Here is a 22984-nt window from a genome sequence, read left to right on the forward strand (position 1 = left end):
TCGATGCCCTCTGCACCCTCGTGTTAAGCTGGCTCCGTGGTAAACCCCAGAGCTGCGACAGCTGAAACAAGGGCTCAGACGGTTGGAGAGGCAATGATGGCATATTCGAGACAAAGCAACTAGAACATCTTATAGAGAGTTTATGAGGTCCTATGAGATGGCAGTCAAAGCCACAAAGAAGAACTACTTTGCGGCCAAGATTGCGTCTGCAAATTTGCATCCGGCACAATTGTTTAGGATAATTCGGAATCTTACAACACTGCCTCAAGGCAGACCAAATGCTAGTGAATTAGAGATTGGCTGTGAGGCTTTTGTAAAAAATTTTGCAGATAAAATCGCGTCACTCCACCATGACCTTCCTGCCACATTGGATACAGTACAAGAACTCGAGGCTCTGTGTCTGTCTTCTGGTTCAGTTCTTGATCACTTCGACACACTTAGCTTGGAGGAAGCTGGCGGAATTCTCTCTACTGTATGCCCAACAACTTGCAATTTGGACCCATGTCCCTCTTGGCTAATTAAATCTTGCCAGAGGGAACTTAGATGTCCTATACGGGACATCGTAAATAGATTCCTCTCAAAGGGGCGTTTTCCAACACCTCTTAAAGAGGCTGTGGTCCGCCCTCTCTTGAAAAGGCGACATTAGATCCGGCCGAATTGGCACATTATCGGCCGGTCTCAAATTTACCTTAGGTGGGTGAGGCAGCTGGTTCCCTTCCTAGAGAATGATGACTTGGCAACAGTGATCCATGCAATGATCACTTCGAGATTGGATTACTGTAATGCTTTCTACATGGAGGTGCCCTTGTGCCGAACCCAGAAACTGCAGCTAGTGCAGAATGTAGTGGCCAGGCTGTTACTAGGGCTCCCGAAGTGGGGAGCATATACAGCCAAGGCTGCGTGAACTGCACTGGCTGCCAATTATATACCAAATTCATTACAAAGTGCTGGTTATTACCTTTAAAGCCCTATATGGCCGAAGACCTGCCTACCTTAGGGACCGTCTCTTCCCATATGTGCCCCAGAGAGTACTGAGATCAGGTGCACAAAATCTTTTGACAATCCCCGGGCCGAAGGAGGCCAAATTGAAGTCTATGAGAGAAAGGGCCTTTTTGATCGCAACTCCACACTGGTGGAACCAACTACCAGATGAGGTGCGGGCCCTGCAGAGTCTTGTTCAATTCCGTAGGGCTTGCAAGACTACTCTCTTTCAGCTGGCCTTCTCTTAATGTGGATCCTAGCCTACTATATATGGCCATCATAAATTGCAAGAGGAGAACATCTAGAATATAACACCTGAAAATGTTAGAATTTAATTAATTGATGGTTTTAATTATAATGTTTTTAATGTAATAGCAAATATTGTGAATTGCATATTTATGATATAATGTTTTATTATTGTAACCTTGTATTTATGCCATATTTTGTGAGCCGCCCTGCGCCTGCTGCGGCGGGGAGGGCGGGATATAAATAAAATATTATTATTATTATTATTATTATTATTATTATTATTATTATTATTATTATTATTCCTCATGCCACTGACTCCTTGAAGGCAGACTTCAGCAGCTGTCCATCCAGTATGATTTTTTATAAACAATTTCAGTCCTAAGGATGATTTTTACAAGTACAGATGCATAATAATATAAGTAAAAAGAGGGAGTATAGTTGGCGTGTATGTGCAAAGGAGATGGATTCCATCGTGATTTATTTTGCAACTGCTAGCACATTACAGGCTTTTAAATGCCCAGATGCAAGCTGGATGCAAATACATGCAGACAAATCTGAGTGGTCATTTAAAAAAAATGAAAAACACCTTTTCAAGAGGACTCTTTTGAGGAGAGGAACAATGAGGAGGTATGTGTGTGCCTAACCTCTTCCCTGCTCAGAATTACCTTTTTGGTGATTTGAAAGGTGTGAGGTGTTTGTTGTGTGTTAGGAACTCTGTGAGGAAGAGGAGCTAGGAGTAGAATTCAAGGAAAGTGGTAGACTGGGAAAGTTTGGAGTGACCCATTCTGCCACCTCAGCTGCTTCTCACTTCAAAGTAGCCCCCTCCTGAAGCTTTTTTGCTTGACAAAAATAATAATAAAAAAGTTACAGGTATTTGTATTTAACATGTAATTTACTGTTTTATAAGCATCATGCTAGATGATTGCAGTTATTTATGATGAGTTGCACCCAGTCTCTTTTGGTTGTCTGACTGGCATGGTCAGGCAGCAGACATAGCCTCACTGAAAGTATCAGCTACTACCTTCTAGAAAATAAATTCCTTAGTTCTTATACCCAATTGAAACAAAGTAAATGGATATAAATGTGTCTGCTTACATTCATCCTTTATCTACAAACTTAACAGATTTTATTACAGCACAACTTTCAGTAGTGTAAATCCAACTTAGGTGAGTTGTTCAATGTTTAACTTCCGTAGTATTCAATAACTCAAAAAGGAATGATATTGGTAGTGGGTAAATGCCTTCATTATGTGTTTCGTTGCCATACCTGCAAAACCTTCCAGTGAAATTTCCTGCACATAGGCAGGAATAGCTGTTCACCCCATCTATACAGGTGGCCCCGTTAGCACAAAAGTGGCCACGGCAGTCATTTATGTCTTCTTCACACCTCACCCCCTGGTATCCAGGGTTACATGTACACTTGTATGAATCAATTCCATCAGTGCAGTTTCCATGCACACAAGGGTTCAATGCGCATTCGTCAATGTTGATTTCGCAGTGAATCCCAGTCCACCCCTTGGCACACGTGCAATGATAATAACTATAAAAGTCTTCACATATCCCATCATGAGCACATGGATTCAAGCTGCAATAATTCATCTCTAGACATCCTGTGACAACAGAATTGGCAGATATCTTGAGGAATTGCTCTTCTTGTGGTTTTTTAGTGTGGCCGTCAGCGTTGTCAAAGTAAGAGAGATGAATGCCACTGATTTCTACAGTGCTCATGCACCCTCTTAGACCATCTAAGCTGTCGAACGCTTTGTCAGCCAGATAGATGTCTGTCTGTTCTCTCAGGAAGTTGAGGTTCCCTGTGGCAACTGTACTTGTCGCACTGTCTTGCTCGTCATCTATATCAATGTGCCATCTTGAGGACTGGGATAAAGGCTCTGTCATCGAGAAGGTCACCTGGTGCCACTTCCCATCACTCACTGGCTGAGAGCTAGTCAGGTTCAGCGTATAGAAAGAGTTGCTGCTTTGCAGCTGAAACACTAATTTGGTATTCCGAATGTTGATGGCGAGAAACTCTGGCTCCTTCTCAGCATAAAGCAGGATCACATCTGTATCTCTAGTGCGAAAGCCAAAGACTATATTAGTGAGGTCTCTCCTGATCTTCCCGTTGCTTCTATAGAATACTGCACTGCTTCTCCCACTAAAAACGGCATTGGTGATACCTGGACAGAGATGGCAAAAGACGTTAAGAGTGTATGTGCTTGACTTGGTAACAGATATTGTACTTCATACTGATTTCAAAGCAGAATTTACTGTGGTAAGGTTCTATTCAAACGTAATGCAAAATCATTATTTCATTAAACTAACTATAGTTTGTTTGATTATCTGAATGCAGCCCAAAACCATAGCTTGAAGTTGGGTTATTAACCATGGTTAGTTTTAAATATGGTTTGTGTGATGCACAAATCTAGACATCCTGGCTTGTTTCTCAGTGGAACCCTCATGCAATCCTTGGCTATGGCCACATCTACCCAAACTGGAACTGATGAAACCAACACTCATCAATGCAAACCAGGATTTGAGCAATCACCTAAGAGCCAAATCCAGGTTTCAATAATTAACTATTGTTAAGATAAAACCAGAGCTTTTTCTCTGGCATATTAGGCCACACCCCCTTATGTCACCACTGTTTTGCACAGGGATTTTTTTTAGAGAAAGCCCAGCAGGAACTTATTTGCATATTAGACCACACCCTCTGACACCAAGCCAACCAGAACTGCGTTCCTGCTCAAAAAAAGTCCTGGATAAAACATTGTTTCTATGTCTGACTTGATCCTACCTATTCCTGAAGGATGATTGACAGTGAAATTTACATATACACATACAAAAGGGGATAGGACAAAGCACGTAATTTGGTAGAAGAGCACATGTTTTACAAACAGAATGTCCCCGTTTCTATCCTTGACAAGTCCAGTTTAAAACACTGACACTCATCTGAGAAAGATCCTTGTCCTGTCTCCTTTGGAGAACCACAGCCAGCTAGATTAGTCAGTAGTGGCCTAGATGGACCAATGCTCTGCCTCAGGATAAGCCAGCTTCCTATGTTCAGCTTTAATTATTCACTGCCTTCAGAACCTTAAATTGCGTGGAAAGGCAGCATACAAATGTTTTAAATAAATATGCTGTACAGTACTGAAAGTAGACTAGTTAATGTTGTAGTGCAGTGGTTTTTAAAGGGTGCTTTAGGAACCCAGAGTTTTCTCGGGAGCTTCACAAGGGGTTCCTAATAACAGGTGCTTTAATGATGGTCAACATATGCCAAAAAGTAGTTGCTTCACCACTACCCATGTTCCTCTCCAATCAGTGTTCCCTCTAAGGTGAGTTAGCGTGAGCTAGCTCACAGATTTTTAGCCTCCAGCTCACATATTTTTGTCTTTGCTCAGGAAGGATGACCCCAGAGCACACTAATTTATGCAGGAGCTCACAGCTTTAAGGCCAGTAGCTCACAAAGTAGAATTTTTGCTCATAAGGCTCTGCAGCTTAGAGGGAACATTGCCTCCAATATGTAGGAAGTGTTACAAGCGTCCTTTGGTGTAGTCTTGTTTTATAGAATGCAATGATAATGCCTAATAGAACTGGCGATGCTCTGCTTGAACTGGCAGTGCATACTGGTGCATTCCCAGGAAACTTCTATGGTAGATTACGGCTCCTAACTGGAGGCAGGCTCAGCAGCCTTGATTCCGGGGGCCGTTTTGCCCCTTCGAAAGGAGGAAGAGCGAGCTGGAGTCTTATGGGAGTCGGGGACGGAGCCTAGGTGCCCTAACGGCTGGCTCTGCTCCCGCTCCTCAGTCGGTGCCTTGTGCTCTGGAGCAACAGAGCTAGTTTCCTTAGCTCTTTCCCGGCACGAGGCTCGGGGCTTAGCCCATGTTTGAGCATTGGTGTTGCCTTGGCGCGCAAGGCAGTCCTCGGAGCCTTGTCGGGCCAGAGGGGCATGGTGAGGCATTGTTCGACGTGGTGGTTCCCTGCTGGCCATGGTGCTTTTGTGCAGCCTGTGCCCGTGCCCACCTACCCTCATGGCTGTCTTCGGCGGTGGCTGGAGAGGACGCATTTGGACGGACATTGTGGGAGCTCAGGAGCGTCGGCAGCTGCGTTCCTTAGATGCTCGGGTTTGCTCGGCAGGTAGCTGCCAGCCACGGTGCTTTCGTGCAACAGGCATTGACACCTACCCCCCGCCTGCTATATTCTTGGAGGGGTAGCTCCGCACTGCTCCTGAGCAGCCAGCAACGGAACCCTCCCCCACTTGCCTTAAGGCTTCCTCTTTTACAAGGCTCTGGCCCTCTTGGGGTATTTCATCCTCCAGGCCGCATTTATGGGCGTAGTTTCCCAGCCAGCTCAGCTGGGGGAGGTTGCTTAGTTTAGCCTTCAGTATCCATTATTGAGGCAAGGTGGCTGACTTCTTAGGCTGATCTTAGGCAGCCATTTTGTAGGCGATTTGGGTGTTTTTCTTCCCCTGTCGCCGAGGGAGATGGGCAGCCATTTTATGAGTTCTATCTGTGGCCATTTTGTGGGAGGCTGTCAGTGCTTATTCACTTTGTTGTTGTGTAGGCAGCAGTCAACTTTGTGCTTAGCCATGCCGAAAGGGCAGGGTAAACCAAAGTGCAAGAGCCCTGCACCTAAATCAAAGCTGCCTGCGCCTAAGCACCCAGGGCCTCAGCCTTCATCGTCTGAGGATGATGACTCTTTTGAGCAATCCATTTTAGCTAGGCTTGCCGCTTTAGAGGGTTCAGGTAGTGGGCAGCCTGTACCATCTGTAGGGCATAAAACAGGTGCAGCTTTCAAGGCAGACAAGCGTGCTGCTAAGAAGCGGTTCCAGGAGGAGATCCTTAATTGCCTGTCTTCCCTTGAAAGTAGGTCTTCCACGTGCGAGGCAGTGGGAGTGTCACCTCTTTCAGCCGAGGCTCCTGTTGTGGATGCTTCGCAAGGCTTGCAGTTGGGTAGGGGTGAGTTCCCACAGCATAATACCACAGCTTGGCTCTGGGGGCCATGGGGGCAGCCAGCTGCATTTGGGTCGGTTGCCAACAGTCAGCCTGCAGCCTTTAATAATCCCCAGCCCTGGGCTTGCGGCTTTAACCTGGCTACTCCTTTGGGTCCTTGGAGAGGCCTGCCTGGCACGTTCCCTGGAGTGTCCTCGACACCATATGGGGGCTGGGGTTTTTCTTATCCATGGGGCCCGTCGTACTCTGCGACACCAGCCAAGGTTTTACCTTTTGGTGATCTGGCTTTGCCCCTGGGGGATCACTTGTTGCCTGCCACCATGGACAAAATACTAAAAGGGGAATTTGTGGACTTATTTTCTCTGCTCTACAGGGAGCTGGAGAAAAAGGATAAGGAGGATCTGGATGATAGCGAGAAGGAAAAAAATCAAGCAGCGAGAAGTTGATAGGACCTGGGCAAATTGGGTGCCTGGGTTCGTTATTTATGCTGGAATTATTTCCAGGTCACAACCATGGAGGGCCACATCCCTCTTCCAGTATGTCAATATTATATACAAAAGCTACACCAGCTTTAGTGGCCCAGCCTGGCTCCAGTATGACGAGGAGTTCAGGATGAGGGCGGCTTTGAACCCCGCCCTTCAATGGGATCAGGTTGAGCCACAGCTGTGGCTGCAGGTCATGTCTCCTGCAAGACCTAATCTGGGAGACAGGTCTGACACGTGGTACAGCGCACCGCCACTGCTTCCAGTACCCACAATAGTGTGGGGCAGGAGGTTCAACACCGCCTGCTCTGCTGGGAGTTCGGATCCCAGGGTGTGTGGGGTAAAAAGAACTGCCCATACAAGCACGAGTGCCCTCTGTGCGGGGGTCTCATTCCTTCACAAGTTGGTCCAGGGGTAAACCCAGAAGGGGACAGTGCAAGCAGGGCCTGGGTGGCACAGATAAACTGTTTGGAAAAGGGCCCCAGCCCAATAAGGGTGACAGTGCTTGAGGCATGGCTCCAGAGCCAGTTTGGTGTAGTGGTTAAGTGTGTGGACTCTTATCTGGGAGAACCGGGTTTGATTCCCCACTCCTCCACTTGCACCTGCTAGCATGGCCTTGGGTCAGCCATAGCTCTGGCAGAGGTTGTTCTTGAAAGGGCAGCTGCTGTGAGAGCCCTCTCCAGCCCCACCCACCTCACAGGGTGCCTGTTGTGGGGGAGGAAGGTAAAGGAGATTGTGAGCCGCTCTAAGACTCTTCGGAGTGGAGGGCGGGATATAAATCCAATATCATCATCATCATCATCATCATCATCATCATCATCATCATCATCATCATGATTATCCGAAGGTTGAGGATAGAGTTTATTTGTTAAATGGTTTTAAGTTTGGCTTCAGAATTCCATTTCAAGGCCTCAGAAAGCCATTCATGGCCAATAACCTGAGGTCAGTTAAAGGGATGGAGCACATAGTTTGTCAAAAGATTGGGAAGGAATTGGCCGAGGGTAGGGTGATTGGTCCTTTTCCTGCACCCCCTGTGAGTGCTTTACGGGTCTCTCCTTTGGGCACTGTGCCTAAAAAGACTCCAGGGGAGTTCAGATCCATCATTTATCTTACCCTCGGGTGGAGTTGGTGAACGACACCATACCTGGAATTTTATGTACTGTACGGTACACATCTTTTGACCAAACTGTTCATATGGTACAACACTGTGAGGTTGGGGCCGAGTTGGCAAAATGCGACATAAAATCAGCCTTTTGCCTTCTCCCTGTTCACCCTTTGGATTTTGAATTGCTGGGTTTCCAATTTGATGGGCAGTTTTACATGGACAGGGCTTTGCCCATGGGGTGCTCAGTTTCTTGTGCCACCTTTGAGCGCTTTAGCTCATTTTTGGAATGGGCGGTGCACCGCAGGGCTCGTTTGAGCAATGTGGTGCATTACCTTGATTACTTTCTCTTTGCGGGCCCCTTGGGCTCTGGGCAGTGTGCCTGCTTGCTGGTTGTCTTTACTGTGCAATCTGAGGAGCTGGGTGTTCCCCTGGCCCATGAAAAGATGGAAGGCCCTACCCAGCAATTGACATTCTTGGGGGTTGAACTGGATTCGCTACAGCAAACCGCACACCTCCCAAGGGACAAAATTCTTGGTCTGCAAGAGATGGTTGCCAGGTTTTTGCTTTGGTGAAAGGCAACCTTGAAAGAGCTGCAGCAATTGGTGGGACACCTAAACTTTGCCTGTAAGATGGTTGCTCCTGGCCACCCCTTTTTGAGGAGGCTGTGTGACGCAATGGCTGGATTACGCCAGCCTCATCACAGAGTTTGGATTTCCAGAAGTATGTGGGAAGACCTCTTATTATGGCAGGAGTTTTTGGCCTCATTTAATGGGGTCTCCTTTTGGAGGGTTGATTTGCAGCTGGAAGCTGAGCTTCAAATTACACCTGACGCCGCAAGATCCCTAGGCTTTGGTGTCTACTTTTGCGGACACTGGTGCGCGGAGGATTGGCCTCTGGATTAGGTAGAGGCAGGGTGGAACAGAGATTTGACCTTTTTGGAATTCTTCCCGATCTTGGGGCCGTTTGGTTGTGGGGGGATGAGCTGGCGGACCACACAGTCCACTTCTGGTGTGACAATTTAGCGGTGGTGCATGTCATCAATTCTCTCACTTCCAAATTTCCCAGGGTTATGAAGCTCTTGCGGGCTTTCATTCTTTACTGCCTGAGGCTGAATATTTTATTTTTTGCCAGGCACATGCTCGGGGTGGATAATGAGGTGGCTGACGCTCTGTCTCGCAAACAGATGCAGAGGTTTCATCAGCTTACCCCAGAGGAAGATCTTCTTCCAACAAGGATGCCCCCCGAGATTTGGAGGATTGGCGGGTCAAGGCCGACAGAGCGATAAGTCTCACCATTGCTCCTAGCACCAGAAAGTCATACAACAGGGCAGTAAGCCAATTTGAAAGTTTCAGGAGCAGAGTTGGTTACCACAGGGGATGGCCTCTCCCGGTGGAGCACTTACTCCACTATAGTGTGTCTTGGGATAGTTGGGATAGTCTGAGTTAGGAAGGTCCGGGAAGGGAGATCTCTTTACCGGCTCTTGACGGGATGTCATTAATACCGGCCCTAAAGTCAAGCTCTTGGGAGTACTCCTGGAGTCCTCTCTCATAGTGGAGGCCTAAGTAACAGCCACTACCAGATCCGCCTTTTTCCATCTTCGGCGAGTACGGCAGTTGGCCCTCTTTCTGGAGCATGCCAATTTAGCAATGGTGATCCACACTATGGTCACCTCAAGAATAGATCACTGTAATGCTCTCTACATGGGGCTACCCCGACTCTGACTCAGAAACTACAGCTAGTGTAGAACGCTGCAGCACAGCTGTTAATGGGGCTCCCTCATTGGGAACACATTCAGCCAGTGCGGAAAGAGCTACACTGGTTACCTATTGTGTTCCGAGTCCATTTCAAGGTGTTGGTATTGACCTTTAATGCCCTTTATGGTCACGGGCCTGCCTATCTATGGGACCGCCTTTCTCCTCATGTTCCCCCAGCGAGCACTGCGTTCAGGGACACAAAATCTACTGTCCATCCCTGGACCAAAGGAGGCCAGGTTATGCTCCACAAGGGCTAGGGCCTTCTTGGCGGCAGCACCAGGAATGTGGAATGCCCTCCCGGAAGCTATAAGGACCCTGTGGGATCTTTCTACCTTCTGCAGGGCCTGCAAGACAGAACTGTTCCAACAGGCATTTAACATCAGATCCGGGAGACTGCCACCCCACATCTCTAAAGAGCTATGATTACTGTATGATCACCATCAGGAAAAGAATCCACCTCTACTGAAGACAGCACCATAGGATGTTTTTTAGAATGCTTTAATTGCAATGGTATTTTATTGGTTTTTGAACTGTAAATGTAGACATCTGAATTGACTGTTAGCTGCCCTGAGTCTGCTTGTGGAGAGGGTGAGATAGAAATTTAATGTAAATAAATAATAAATTTAAGGTACAGGGGCCTGGCAGTACGATCTATTAGGGTTCGGCTGTCGGCTTTGGCCTTTGCCAGTAAGGCCATGGGGTTCCAGGAGCATACCGGCGACTTCCACATCAGGAAGGTGCTTGAAGGCTGGTCCAGAGAAACTGGGCCCTGGTTGGATGCTAGGCAACCGATCTCCCCCCGCAACTGATCTTAGGGGGTTGCGATCAGTCTGGGGCCAGGTGTGTGTGTCAGAGTACGAAACGCTGCTCTTACAGGCTGCCTCCCTTGAGGCATTTTTTGGGGTTCTCAGGGTGAGTGAGCTGGTGGCTCAGTCCAAAAGGGATGTTTTGGGTAGGGCCTTGTTGGCCCAAGATATTCGCCTGGTGGATGGGCCTGTGTATATTACAGTTCGTTGCTCTAAGACTGACCGATTGCAGCGGGGGAACACCATTAGTCTGGGCTCCTGTTCTGATGTGGAGCTCTGTCCTATAGCTGCTTTAACACACTACCTTGCTGCCCGTGGTTCCAGTGCTGGCCTGTTGTTCCGTCATGGGGATGGTAGTCCCCTGACGAAGCATCAATTTTGGTCAGAGACTGTTAAAGCCCTGACTAGGCTGGGCCTGTCAGGGGTTAAGTTTGGCACGTACTCCTTCCGCATAGGAGCAGAGTCCACGGCAGCTGTCATGGGGTACTCCCCACAGTCTATTCAGAAGCTGAGTAGGTGACGTTCCTCTGCCTATAAAGGCTGTGCCCACCCTCTTGCACTGCAGCAGCTGACATCAGGTTATTGGGGGCGATGTTATTTACTTTTTCTTTTCTCAGGTGCTGTGGTCCATGGAGAGAGACAACGTGTCCTCATATGCGGACACAGCTTCGTGTTCTGGGCTGCCCATCGGGCCAGGAGGACTTCAGCCGGGTCACAGCTGGGGCTCAGCAAGTGGGCCACCATTGAATGGCATGAACGGCGGGGTCTCCATTGGTTGGGCCTGTTGCTCCTATTGTTTGAAAATGTTCATGTTTTGCCACCACAGGTTGTGGTTGTACATTTAGGGGGGAATGATCTAGGTTTGCTCAAGGGAAAAGCCCTTGTGTTACAGGCCAAGAATGACTTCAGAGTCATCAAGAGCTGTTGGCCTCAGGCTTTGATTGTGTGGTCTGCCATGATCCCGCGCCAGGTATGGCGTGGGGCATGGGACCCACGGGAGATTGAGAGAGCTCACTGCAAAGCAAACTTGGAAATCAAAAAAGCCCTTGAGGGGGAGTTGGGCCACTTTCTTCCACAACCTGGGATCTGTGCTGATTGCACGGATTTATGCAGGCAAGATGGCATCCATCTTTCCGATACAGGGAACGACGCTTTTGGGGAAGATCTGAAGCAAGGGCTCAAGAAAGTGCTAGGCGTTTAGTGGGCTCAGCTGCTTAAGCAGAGGCTTGGCCTCACGGTGGCTGGGTTTGCCTAACTTCCATATGAAGCTTGGTGAGCACCATTAGCACCCCAGTTTGGGGGATGGGGTCTCGCTAAATCATTCCTGGGCCGTGTGGACTGGTTGAGTGATGAAGCGGACTGCCTTGGGTTTGCCTGGATTGATTCACCCCTTTAGCAGTGCGGCTGGGGGTTGGAACTCCAGGGCATGACCTTTGCTATGCTGGCTGGGTACGAGCCATTCATTTGGCTATACCTAGGGGCAGGGTGGCTTGCCCGTCATGTGGCAGGGGCGGGGTGTTTCTCCCCTGGCCTTGCCGTGCTGCCTGTTATGTTTATAGCCATTGTTGTATTAATAAATAAATAAAGTGGCCCTTAGTTTACCCAAACCCTCGTGTCCGTCTCTTTCTTCCGTCTGTGGGGGCAAATGCATACTGATTAACGTGTCCTTGAAGCTGAGAAGCTTGAAACAACCACAATAGTGTAAACCACTGCCTTTTGAGTTGAGTACTGTTTTCTCATGTAGAAAAAGAATTGGACTTTTGAATGGACTTCTCTAAACTTGGTTTTGATCCTATGGCTCCCACGTTTAGCTGCAGAAGAATACTCAGGCTGCATTAAAAGACAGCCTTGACTGTATGCCCTGAAATGATTGTGACATCTGTACTGTAGATTTAGTCATCTCAAAAATTAATGAAAGCTCTTTCTTCCAAAATCCCTCTTTTGCAAAACATACTCTGGGAATTTTTGCTGAAGGACTATGATTGAAAAAACTCCTGATGTATAATGTGGCCTGGAAAAAAAACCGGTCACAGGATTGCCAACCTCCTGGGGGCACCTGGAGATCTCCTGCTATTACAACTGATCTCCAAACAACGAAGATCCCCTGGAACAAATAGAAAATGGCTGCTTTGGAGGGTAGAGTATATAGTGTTGTACTGTGCTGAGGTCCCTCCCCTCTCCAAATCCCACCCTCCCCAGGCTCCACTCTCAAAATCTTCAGGCATTTCCCAATCCAGAGCTGGCAACGCTAGGGGAATCTAACCCCTCCCATCCCATCCCTTTCCCAATTAAAAATTCTCTCCTCAGATTGTTTTAAGCCACAGTATGGAAAAAAGGACAGGCATAATTTGCTGGCCTGGCTTGTTTTGTCAAGTGGTGCTGGCTTAGTAGAAACTCTCCATGTCATGGGAACCAGCTCCGGTAGAGCAGAAGCCCGGAAGTTCAGCAAGGGAAAAAGGCAGTGTAAGACCTGAGCCCACTTGTGGGGAGGGCAGGTTAGAAATAGGAAGGAAGGCAGGCAGGCTGGCTGTTTCGTAGGGCAATGGAGGCAGAGCTGGGGGAAAATACACTTTTCCCAGGAAGAAAGAAAAGGAAGTGGGGATGTGTCTTTGCCCAATAGACTCCCAGTTAGGCTTTTCTCAGCAGACAGGAAAGGGCTTTCATCTCTCCCCCATGTGGATGAGGGCTTAGTCATCCGCTTTCCTGAAAAGTGGAAATGGTGCTCTACCACTTAATTTAAATTAAGCCAGTTGCTTAATTTATTAAGCCTCTTGCTTAATGTATAATTGATTTACTGCTGAGTAATACATAGGATTGAAGCCAAAAAGGAACAAATTCCAAGCTGGGCAAGTCTTGTGATACTGGGTGCAGCAAGTCCTCCCTCCACCAGGGGTGAGTGTTAAAAGATTGGGAAGGCCCCTTTCCAGGACCATGTTGTTCTTCCCAGTGCTCTCCTGTCTTCTGCAGAAACAGCAGATGGGAAATATTGAGGTCTGTCTCCCCCAGCACCACAGACCTGGTCTATATTGCCCTAGGCTACTTTTTAGGGGAAAATGAGGGTTCCCTGCCATTCAAGTGGACCTGGCCCAGCAGCCAGCACCACAAACTAGACCATAATTTTCCTAGGTAGAGACTCTGGGGTGAAAGCTGAAACAGAGGATCATATAAACATAGGTTGGCTGTTTGGTGGGAAAGAGAGAAGGAAGCAGGCTATAGGGGCTTTCAGGGAAGGGAAAGAGGAAATGAGGGAGGGAAAATGAGATGTCTAGGGTTGCTGATTCCTAAGTGGGAGTAGGGGATCCCCTGATTTCCTGGCTTCTGCTCGCCGCCAACCAACTGGCTGGCGGGAAAAGCCCCACCCCACCAGCCATGACCCCAACATGATGACATTATGTAGAAGTGATGTCATCAGGCCAGGGACGTTGCATGGCAATGCTCTGTTTTTTGGGCAAAACTTTATGGCTTTAGCCCAATTTTACCAAAGGGTTTGCCCCCAAAAGAGAGCATCACCATGTGATGGCCCTGGTGTGATGACATGTGTGGTGATGTCATTCCACCCCCTACTCCCAGAAAGCTCGGCCAAGTACTTTTTTTATTTGGAGGTACCAGCCCACAGAAGAGCCTTTACGTTGGCTCGATGCGCAGCCATGCCCTCAAAGGTGCTAGAAGGGAAATATAGAAAAGTCCCGTATGAAGACCGACGCTGTCCTTGTGCTATGGGAGAGGTGGAGTCGATGACTCATGTTTTTTCGATGCCCTTTCCACCAGGTACAGAGGGATAGGTTTGTTTCCCCGTTTGTAGTTAAACCAATGGCAGACGCGGACGAGGCATGTTTGGAGAAACTTTTGGTGGATGCAAGTCCAACTATCTCTAGACAGATAGCCAAATTTTGCCATTATCTTGTGAAGTTCCATACTAAGAAACAAGAAACTGCATGTCTTGTATGATCTCTTGGAATTTTAGTTTATAAATGTTTTTATATACTCTGATTTAAAGGATTTATATAAATTGGAACTGACTTGAATTTTAAAATTGGTTCAATTATATCTTAGTTATCTTGGATTGTATAGGTGGGGAAATGTTTATGTATTTTATTGTATTTTATGTTTTTTTAGGAGGGTATTTTATACTATCTTAGGTATTTTAGGAGGGTTTTATATGATGTGTTATAGTTTTTATATTGGTCTATGACTGTAATAAAGTTCATTCATTCATTCATTCACCCCAGAAAGCTCTCCCACCCCCACCGGCACAATGTAGGGACCTGGCAACCCTAGAGATGTCCCCAACAAGTCTCTGTGGGTTCCTGCTTGTTTTGCTGTATTTCAAATGGTAGAGAACACCATGAGCAAGACATTCCTGGATGACTGGAAGGTACGAAGAGAGAAGTGAGAATGTAAGGAAAGTGCAGTACAGCTACTGTTTTCGTTGTATGGTTTTTGCTCTCCAACTTTGCCTACTGCTATGAATTAGTCCCATTCAGACCCTGCAAACATAGTATTATTTTTGTTTTGAGATAGTAGAAATTTATTTGTTGTCACCTGGCATATTAACAGTTACAGACATAAATTGTTACCACTGTCAATGCTTAGAGTTGCCAACCTCCTGGAGATCTGCAATTACAACTGATCTTCAGACCACAGAGATCAGTTCCCCTAGAGAAAATGGCTGCTTTTGAAGGGTGAACTCAATGTCCTCCCCAAACCCCGCTCCTCCGAGGCTCCACCCCAAAATCTCTTATAACTTCCCTGCCTGGAGTTGGCAGCCATATTTGACTTTCTAGCAGCTACTGAAATTCCCTGGCTTAAAACCAGGCCTCAGATTCAGCAGGAGCTCACAGGAGCACAGTTCCTGAATCTTTCTGATGGCTTCCCCTCTTCCTCCCCACCTACCTTGTCCATTGAATAGTAGGTGCAGCTGCATAACAATCCCTGGATTAGGAGGAGACCAGGCAGCCAGCCAGCCACCAGGGGCTTTGCCATGCCCCCATCAGCCCTCATTAACCCCTGGAGAAGCCCACACCACCCTTTCTCCACTTCTTATGTAATTTTGGGTGGTGGGTGGCTTGTTGGCCTTTTGACTGGGGGGGCAGTCAGGAGAGCCCCAGGTGAGTGTTGCTTTTGGCTGGGGGGCAGCATATGCTAATGGGTTATGCTACCTATTTTTCTACAAAATGACCCCTGCTTAAAACTATCAAGGAAAGGAAAGGTCCCTTGTGCAAGCACCATTCGTTTCTGACTGAAGTGACGTTGCTTTCACAACATTTTCATGGCAGACTTTTTATGGGGTGGTTTGCCATTGCCTTTCCCAGTCATCTACACTTTCCCCCCAGCAAGCTGGGTTCTCATTTTACTGACCTTGGAAGGATGGAAGGCTGAGTCAACCTCGAGCCGACTACCTGAAAAACCAGCTACCGTCGGGGATCAAACTCAGGTTGTGAGCAGAGCTTAGGACTGCAGTTCTACAGCTTTAACACTCTGCGCCATAGGGCTCTTTTCAAAACTTTTCACAATTATCAAATGTTTCCCTTTAAGAAACCTGCAGCTGATTAGCATGCAAATAGATGTCACTTGGAATGCCTTGCCGGGAAGTGACAAGCAGGAAGACATTTTAGGACACTAAATAAGATTAACCTTATCTGTTTGTGATGTAAAATGTGAGTCATGCTGTCACTCCAAACAACAACAGTGATGCCAAATACTTCAATTGTTCCCTTACCTATCCCCCATAATATTCCACTGTCTGGATATAGTGTGTAATGTACTGGCCTGGGTTCCAAGACGATCAGCAGTCAACATTCTTTATTAGCGAGTACATCACAAAGAGAAACATGGCGGGTCTGGGTCCCCATTATATACATTCACCCAGAGCAACCCACTTCCCCATCCAGTCCATTCCTGACCATTTAAAGTTCATGCCATAGATCTTCATAGGCGGTCAGGTAAGTCCATTCCTTGTCAGGTGACCTGCGGTTCCCCGCAGTTCCCCTGAGAGCACTAGGTACTCTGTGTTGTAATTTCAGTCCCCTAAATGCAAGACAACATGGTGTCAGAGTTTTCCCAATTTAGTATGGTGGTTACAACCTCAGTCCTCCTTTACTCAACATAATCAGTCAAATGTAATGAACGTGAAAGGGAGCTCAATGTTAGCCTTATTTGAGTAATATTCTTCCATTTCCTTCATTTATTAGATACTGTTTCTAGCAGTAAAGAGCAGGAATGCATACTCCACAGAGTGAAGAGATTTTTTAAAAAATTATCTTTAGCATTAGGAGGGAACTGGTGGAGATAATGATATAATTTTGGGTTGCTTGTTTTATAGGATCCCTAGCACCTCACCAAATTTAAAATATTTTAAACAATTGCAAACCAAACCACTATAAGGTGAATTGGTGTCAGCACAGAAATTAGGCAATATATGTTTCACCACAACCATAAGGCCATTAGTTTTCCTTTAGGAGGATGAATAATTTTTTGATCCTACAGCCTAAAATAGGTTAACTGCTCCAAGACCACACAGGTGAGGATACAATATAAAAATGATGGGAACATAACTGATGCTGTGGAAGAGTTTTTGCAGGCTGCTCTTCTTATGCACAGTAATGTATTTGACAGATTGATTTTGACTTGTTTTTGTATGGATTTTAGTCCCTTTTAGAACGTTTTTTATCTTAACTCCTGCTGGCATGTTTTATCTATTTGTATGCATATGTGAGGGCCCCGTGGTGCAGAGTGGTAAAGCTGCGGTACTGCAGTCCAAGCTCTGCTCATGACCTAAGTTCAATCCCGGCGGAAGCTGGGTTCGGGTAGCCAGCTCAGGGTTGACTCAGCCTTCCATTCTTCCGAGGTTGGTACCCAGCTTGCTGGGGGGGAAGTGTAGATGACTGGGGAAGGCAATGGCAAACCACCCCACAAAAAGGTCTGCTGTGAAAATGTGATGCATTGTGATCCCAGAGTCGGAAAAGACTGGTGCTTGCACAGGGGACTAACTTTACCTTTTTATGCATATGTGACTACCTTTACTTTTTTTGCATATGTGTTTATATCTATATTTTCTCTTTTATCTCTCTTTTAATTCCAATAAAGGTGACTGAACTGGAATATAAAAATGTAATAAAAATAAACAACCAAACAGAACTATTTCCTCCCCAAGAGTTGATTTAGAAAAGAAAAAAAAAATGAGTACAATGATATCACATGACGTCACTCAATTTTTGAATGCGGACAGCTATCTTCACCCTTAGAAAATTAGATTATTAGATCTTCCCTATAATCTTTTCTATGTATAACTTTAGATGTATGTTAATCCTCAAAACTTAAATTTGGCGATATGTTCCTAACCCTTTAATTGTATTTGATGACAGGGACTAGTAGGGTTACTATCTCTGGGTTGGGAAATACCTGGAGATTTTAGGGGTGGAGCCTGAGGAAGGCAGGGAAGAGACTTCAATGAGGCATAATGCCATAGAGTCGACCTTCCAAAATGGCCATTTTCTTTAGCTTGACTGATCAATTGTGCTAGTGGGAGATCTCCAACTGCCACCTGGAGATTGGCAGCCCAACACTAGGGAGTAGTGTTCTGGTTTCAACATGAGTATGCTCAAAACAGATCCGACATGTGGAAAACTCTCATTAGACTCATCTGTGAAAACTGGCACTGTGTTCCAAAGAATGTAGGAATTATTGGGGTGTGGAAATACTTGCATTCAAATCCTTGATACACCAGCTGACATTGGTCTTCATGAGGGCATGGATCAAGTTCACACCATTTTACTTCTTCACAAGCTTTTCCAGCTGTATTTGGTGGGCAGGAGCAAGTGAAGTCATCCCAGATCGAATAACAAACACCACCATTTTGGCAAGGGTTGGGCTGAACAAGAAAGACAGGAGTAAAGTGTGAACGACAATACCCTCTGTTACAAACAAGCAAGGCTTTTTGGTAGAAAAAGCCCAGCAGGAACTCATTTGCATATTAGGCCACACCCCCTGACAGCACCATTTTTTCATGCAGGGCTTTTTGGTAGAGAAAATTTAGTAGGAACTTATTTGCATATTAGGCCACACCCTTGGATACCAAGCCAGTTGGAACTGTGTTCCTGTGTGTTCCTGCTCAAAAAAAGCCCTGTAAACAAGGAAAGAGACTTGTGGTGCAAAAGAGAATCTGCCACCTTCTTTCTTCCTCTCCTCAGGTGTGTTCCATCTATCCTTTAAATTATGTATGTTTTACAGGACATGGTTAGAACTGCTTATACCACTCTAAATCAGCAAAATAGAAAAGGAGAGGAGACAGGATATATTTATAACTGCCCCTATTAGTTGTTAGCCTACGTGTGCTTGAATGTTATAACCTGGAGCTATTTATTCTGCAAAATACTTTTCTGTAGTGAAACAGATCTTTTCTTGTAGTAAACTGTGACATGCATATTGAAGGTTAAATTATGGAGGGCTAGAAGGGAGGATATTTTGTAGCATGGCATTGGACTGGATAACTATTTGACTTGGAATAAAAACATACCCCGTGTGCAATATGGGTTTTTACAGGGTTGTAACAATGCCTTCCCACTATGCACAACACATCTTGTGTGCAACAGGTATTTATTCACCACACTTTTTTTTAGCCCACCTTTTCTTGCTGAAAACACAAAGGCTGTAATCACAAAACAAAATCCATGCAATTTTAATATGGTTGTTTACAACTTTTTTTTGTAAATGCACAGCTAGCCAAAGCTTCCAATAAGATGTAAAATTATCATCAAAAACTGAAAACATTAACAGCCATCCCCCATGCCCTCCACAAATATAATTCACCACCTACACTAGTGTCCACCAAAGGCCCACTTGAAAAGGACAGCTTTGTACTCCCTGCAGAACTGAGCCAGGTTATAGGGGCACTCCTCACTTCTAGAAAATATTCCCTAGTAGGGTTGCCAGGTTTGAAGAAGAAGATTGGATTTTGACTCAAGAAATATCTGGGGACTTTGGGGGTGGAGCCAGAAGACTTTGAGAGTGGAGCCTGGAGCAAGGGTATGACAAGCACAGTTGAACTCTGAAGAGTTCTGGCCATCACATTTAAAGCGGAAACGTTCCTTTTAAATGCCTTCCCTCCAATTTGAATAATGATAGGGGCACCTTCTTCTGGGGTGCATAGAATTGGACCCCCTGGTCCAATCTTTTTGAAACATGGAGGGTGTTTTGAGAAGAGGCACCATATGTTATGCTGAAAATTTGGTGCCTCTACCTCAAATCACAGCCCCCCCAGAGCCCCAGATACCCATGGACCAATTTCCCATTCTACTCTATGGGAATCAGTCTTCATAGGGAATAATGGAATACCCAGAAGACATTTCTCTCCCCCGCCGCCACCACTTTCTGATGATGCTGAAGTGGGGGGAGGGCCTCCAAACCAAAAGATCCTTGGCTCCCATCCAGGGATTGGCTGCCCTATTCCCTAGTGTCAGAGTCACTCTTGTTATTAGAACAAGGTTGGGTGGTGGCCAGAGGAATGACTCTGCTACAGGACTCCAATAGGACGAGATTTTGAGAGCGTCTAAAGCAGGCCCCAAGGGCTAAAGCAGGCCCCTGGAAGGTTCCTATCTGGTCCCCAAACAACTGGCTGTCATCTGCTTCCTTCTCCATCTCTCTTGTTTCCTTCTGCATCTCAGGTTGCTTTGCCAGGCTTGCTCAATAGCATAGGAGCTACAGAGCAAAACCTCTATTCTCTTCATTGGCTGAGGTTCCTTCCTTGGGAAGGAAAGGGGGGAGAGCTTGCTTCATATGCCTCTCAGTCACATAGCAGAGCTACTGAGCCAAGCCTCTCTTCCTTCTATTGGCTGAGGCTCCTCCCCCTCCTGGTCCCCTGGGGAAGGAAGGAAAGAGTCAGAACTCCCTTTGCCCAGTTCCCTGGATTGCATGGGAGAGATACAAAGAAAGCACCTTTAAGACCAACAAGTGCTAATGTTTTAAGCATGTTTTAATTTTTTTAAAAAAATATTTAATTGTGTTTGTCTGTGTCCTTTATAAAGTGTAGATGACTGGGGAAGGCAATGGCAAATCACCCCGTAAAAAAGTCTGCCATGAAAACATGAAAGCAACGTCACCTCAGAGTCTGAAATGACTGGTGCTTGCACAGGGGACCTTTCCTTTCCTTTATAAAGTTTATGTTGGATCCAGCCCTCATAACAAATGACTTTGACACCCCTGGCCTAAAGTGACATGCAATTTTATATCAGGAGAAAAAGCCCTTCAGTAGATGGTGAGAGCAGGATTGTGCCTTCTTCCCCATCTCTAGCCGATGTACATTTGACCTTGCTTCAGCAGAGAACCCTGTTTGTTAAACTGTACACCCCCTTTTCGTGCTTTGCCAAGAGTATATCTTAAAACTGAAAAACAGAACTAGCAAAAGCAAAAGTCAGCCATTATAATAAGAATTTTTTTTAAAAAAACAGGATATAACTGAAACAATAGTTGTTCTGAATGAAGACTATATTGTAACTCACAGTACATAAACCTGCATAAATCACCTCATGTAATTCAAGAAGGGTATTGTTGATAAATCCATTATTTTTATACAATGTGAAATAAGAAATATGGGGAGGGCCAGGTGACTTCTTGTAGACGCCATCCACACTAAGTCTGCCCTTGTGATTTTTTCAGGCTGCAACATTCTTCAATACTTAAAAGTTTTATGGGCCTTGTTTCCAGATCTGATGCCCATAACATGCCATATGATTACCCCTGTTCTGAAAGTCTGCTTTTACAGTAATTATGAGAATCTTTTGGTTTGAAAACTGCAGTGAGTTCAAGTTGCTCTTAATGAATAGCAGGTTTGCTAACTGGTTATCATTACCTTGCTGTTTAAGGGCCCTGTTTCCAGCCCCCCAGATGTTTTCTGGTATTGATACCCACAAATTGTGAGGCTGTTTGGCAAAATCTGATCTCACTTGCCTGTTTCGGATCTTGTGTTAAGCTATTCTTGCTGTCACATGCTGTTTTGGAGCGCTTCTAGTTCAAAAGAGAATTCTGTGTTGCAAACATGGAAACGGCACTTTGAGAACAGCTCCCTTACCTTGCAGAGGTTGTCTCCAGTGCAGCCTGGGGCTATGTTGATCAGTGCTCTGTTGTTGACGACAGAATTCGATGAAGTACTGACAGGAAAGAATTCCAGCGGTTGGTTGCTCAGTCTTAAATCTTGGACACAGCCTTTGAAATACCCACCGTTTACACTGGTTTCTCGTTCGTCTGGTAACCCTCCAACATAGAGAATAGCTCCGCTTTGGATTACTGTGACTGGCATAGAAATGAAGCCCAGATTTTGAGATGACCGGAATAGTTCAGCTTTATTTGACTCTGTTTTTAAGGATATTAAATAGAAATGTCCATCATTCACAATCTGAGTTCCTATGAGTTTGTTGGAACTTGAGTCTGACATGACGAGCTTCCCGTCTTCCAACCAGACCTTCAGATACACAGATGAATTTTTTTCCAGAGCCAATAGCAAGCCAGAAGGCTTACGTGTCCGTACAAACATTGATATTGTCGCAACTTCGTGACCACTACTGGTAACAGAAAAAGCAGCATACCCAACGGATTCCTCATGTCCAAATCTTCCTGGAGTGTATTCTTGAGTTTGTGTGGTGAAAAGGAAGAGAGAAAATTATACATCTTTAAGGCAGAGGAACTGATGGCAACTGCACTACTGTGCAGGAGAACATTTTTGCAGAAGGCTTCAATGCAGATGTTGCAAAAAGATTAGGAACATCTTGTGTTGGGACTAAATCAAATTCCTATTGGCATTTTAAATAGTGAAAATGACTAGCTCTCCTGGTCAATTTCAGCATAGCTATCAAGCTTGTTCTTAGAATAACTTAATTTCAGATTATTACAGACGGAGGGCTGAGTCAGAAGCATGGAAGAAGTGGGAGGAGACTGGAGTAGATCCAGAATGGAATGTGAAGGGACAAAGCCAGGGCAGAATCTTGTGCATCAGGGATGGGGCCTGTCATCAAAATCTGGCAGTCCATTGGTGGAACCTTTTAGATTTTGAAATTTACTTGCTTTTTTTCCACTTCAGTGCTGGCACCCAAAAAGAACACAGTCCCTCTGGTTGGCAGAATAAATTATACATTTACTGTAATTGGTATCACTGGTAGGTAGGTTATTTTTGGTAACCTGTTTTCAAAGTTCAGGTGTGTGTGTTGGGGGGAACTGGTATGCGGCAAGCTCCGCGATATAGTCTAGCTGGCCAATGCAGAAGCTTTATACTTTTTGCCAATTATAGGTGCCAGTGTTGCATCGTCCCACATGTACCTGAAGAGAGCACTGCAGAGGCCTGAGCACACACACTTCCAAGTACATTTCCCAGTCTAAAGCAGGGGTGGTCAACGGTAGCTCTCCAGATATTTTTTGCCTACAACTCCCATCAGCCCCAGCCATTGGCTGATGGGGCTGATGAGAGTTGTAGGCCAAAAACATCTGGAACGCTATCGTTGGCCACCTCTAGTCTAAAGAAATGAGATTCTTGGTTCAAGTCCTGGAGTGTTTGAGCCAGCTGAAGAGTTTTGCTGTGAAAGAACTGCCTGGCACAAGGTGATCAGGAATGAAACTTGCTTTGGACTGCTGGATAAATAGCACTACTGTGCAGGAGGGCATTTTTGCAGAAGGCC

General features: G+C 45.8%; 1 protein-coding gene across 1 annotated transcript in view; it reads right to left on the reverse strand.

Moving 5' to 3' along the window:
* Nucleotides 1-22984, reverse strand: part of CRB1 (crumbs cell polarity complex component 1) — a 164251-nt gene that overhangs the window by 34772 nt on the left and 106495 nt on the right. Inside the window, exons 7-9 of the mRNA XM_060232358.1 lie at nucleotides 21388-21941; nucleotides 18027-18192; nucleotides 2497-3403 (exon numbers count right to left, since the gene is read on the reverse strand). Coding sequence (XP_060088341.1) covers nucleotides 2497-3403; nucleotides 18027-18192; nucleotides 21388-21941 — 1627 coding nt within the window. The remainder of the gene's footprint in view (nucleotides 1-2496; nucleotides 3404-18026; nucleotides 18193-21387; nucleotides 21942-22984) is intronic.

This window comes from Heteronotia binoei, chromosome 2, assembly GCF_032191835.1.
Source record: "Heteronotia binoei isolate CCM8104 ecotype False Entrance Well chromosome 2, APGP_CSIRO_Hbin_v1, whole genome shotgun sequence".
In the NCBI taxonomy this organism is placed as follows: Eukaryota; Metazoa; Chordata; class Lepidosauria; order Squamata; family Gekkonidae; genus Heteronotia; species Heteronotia binoei.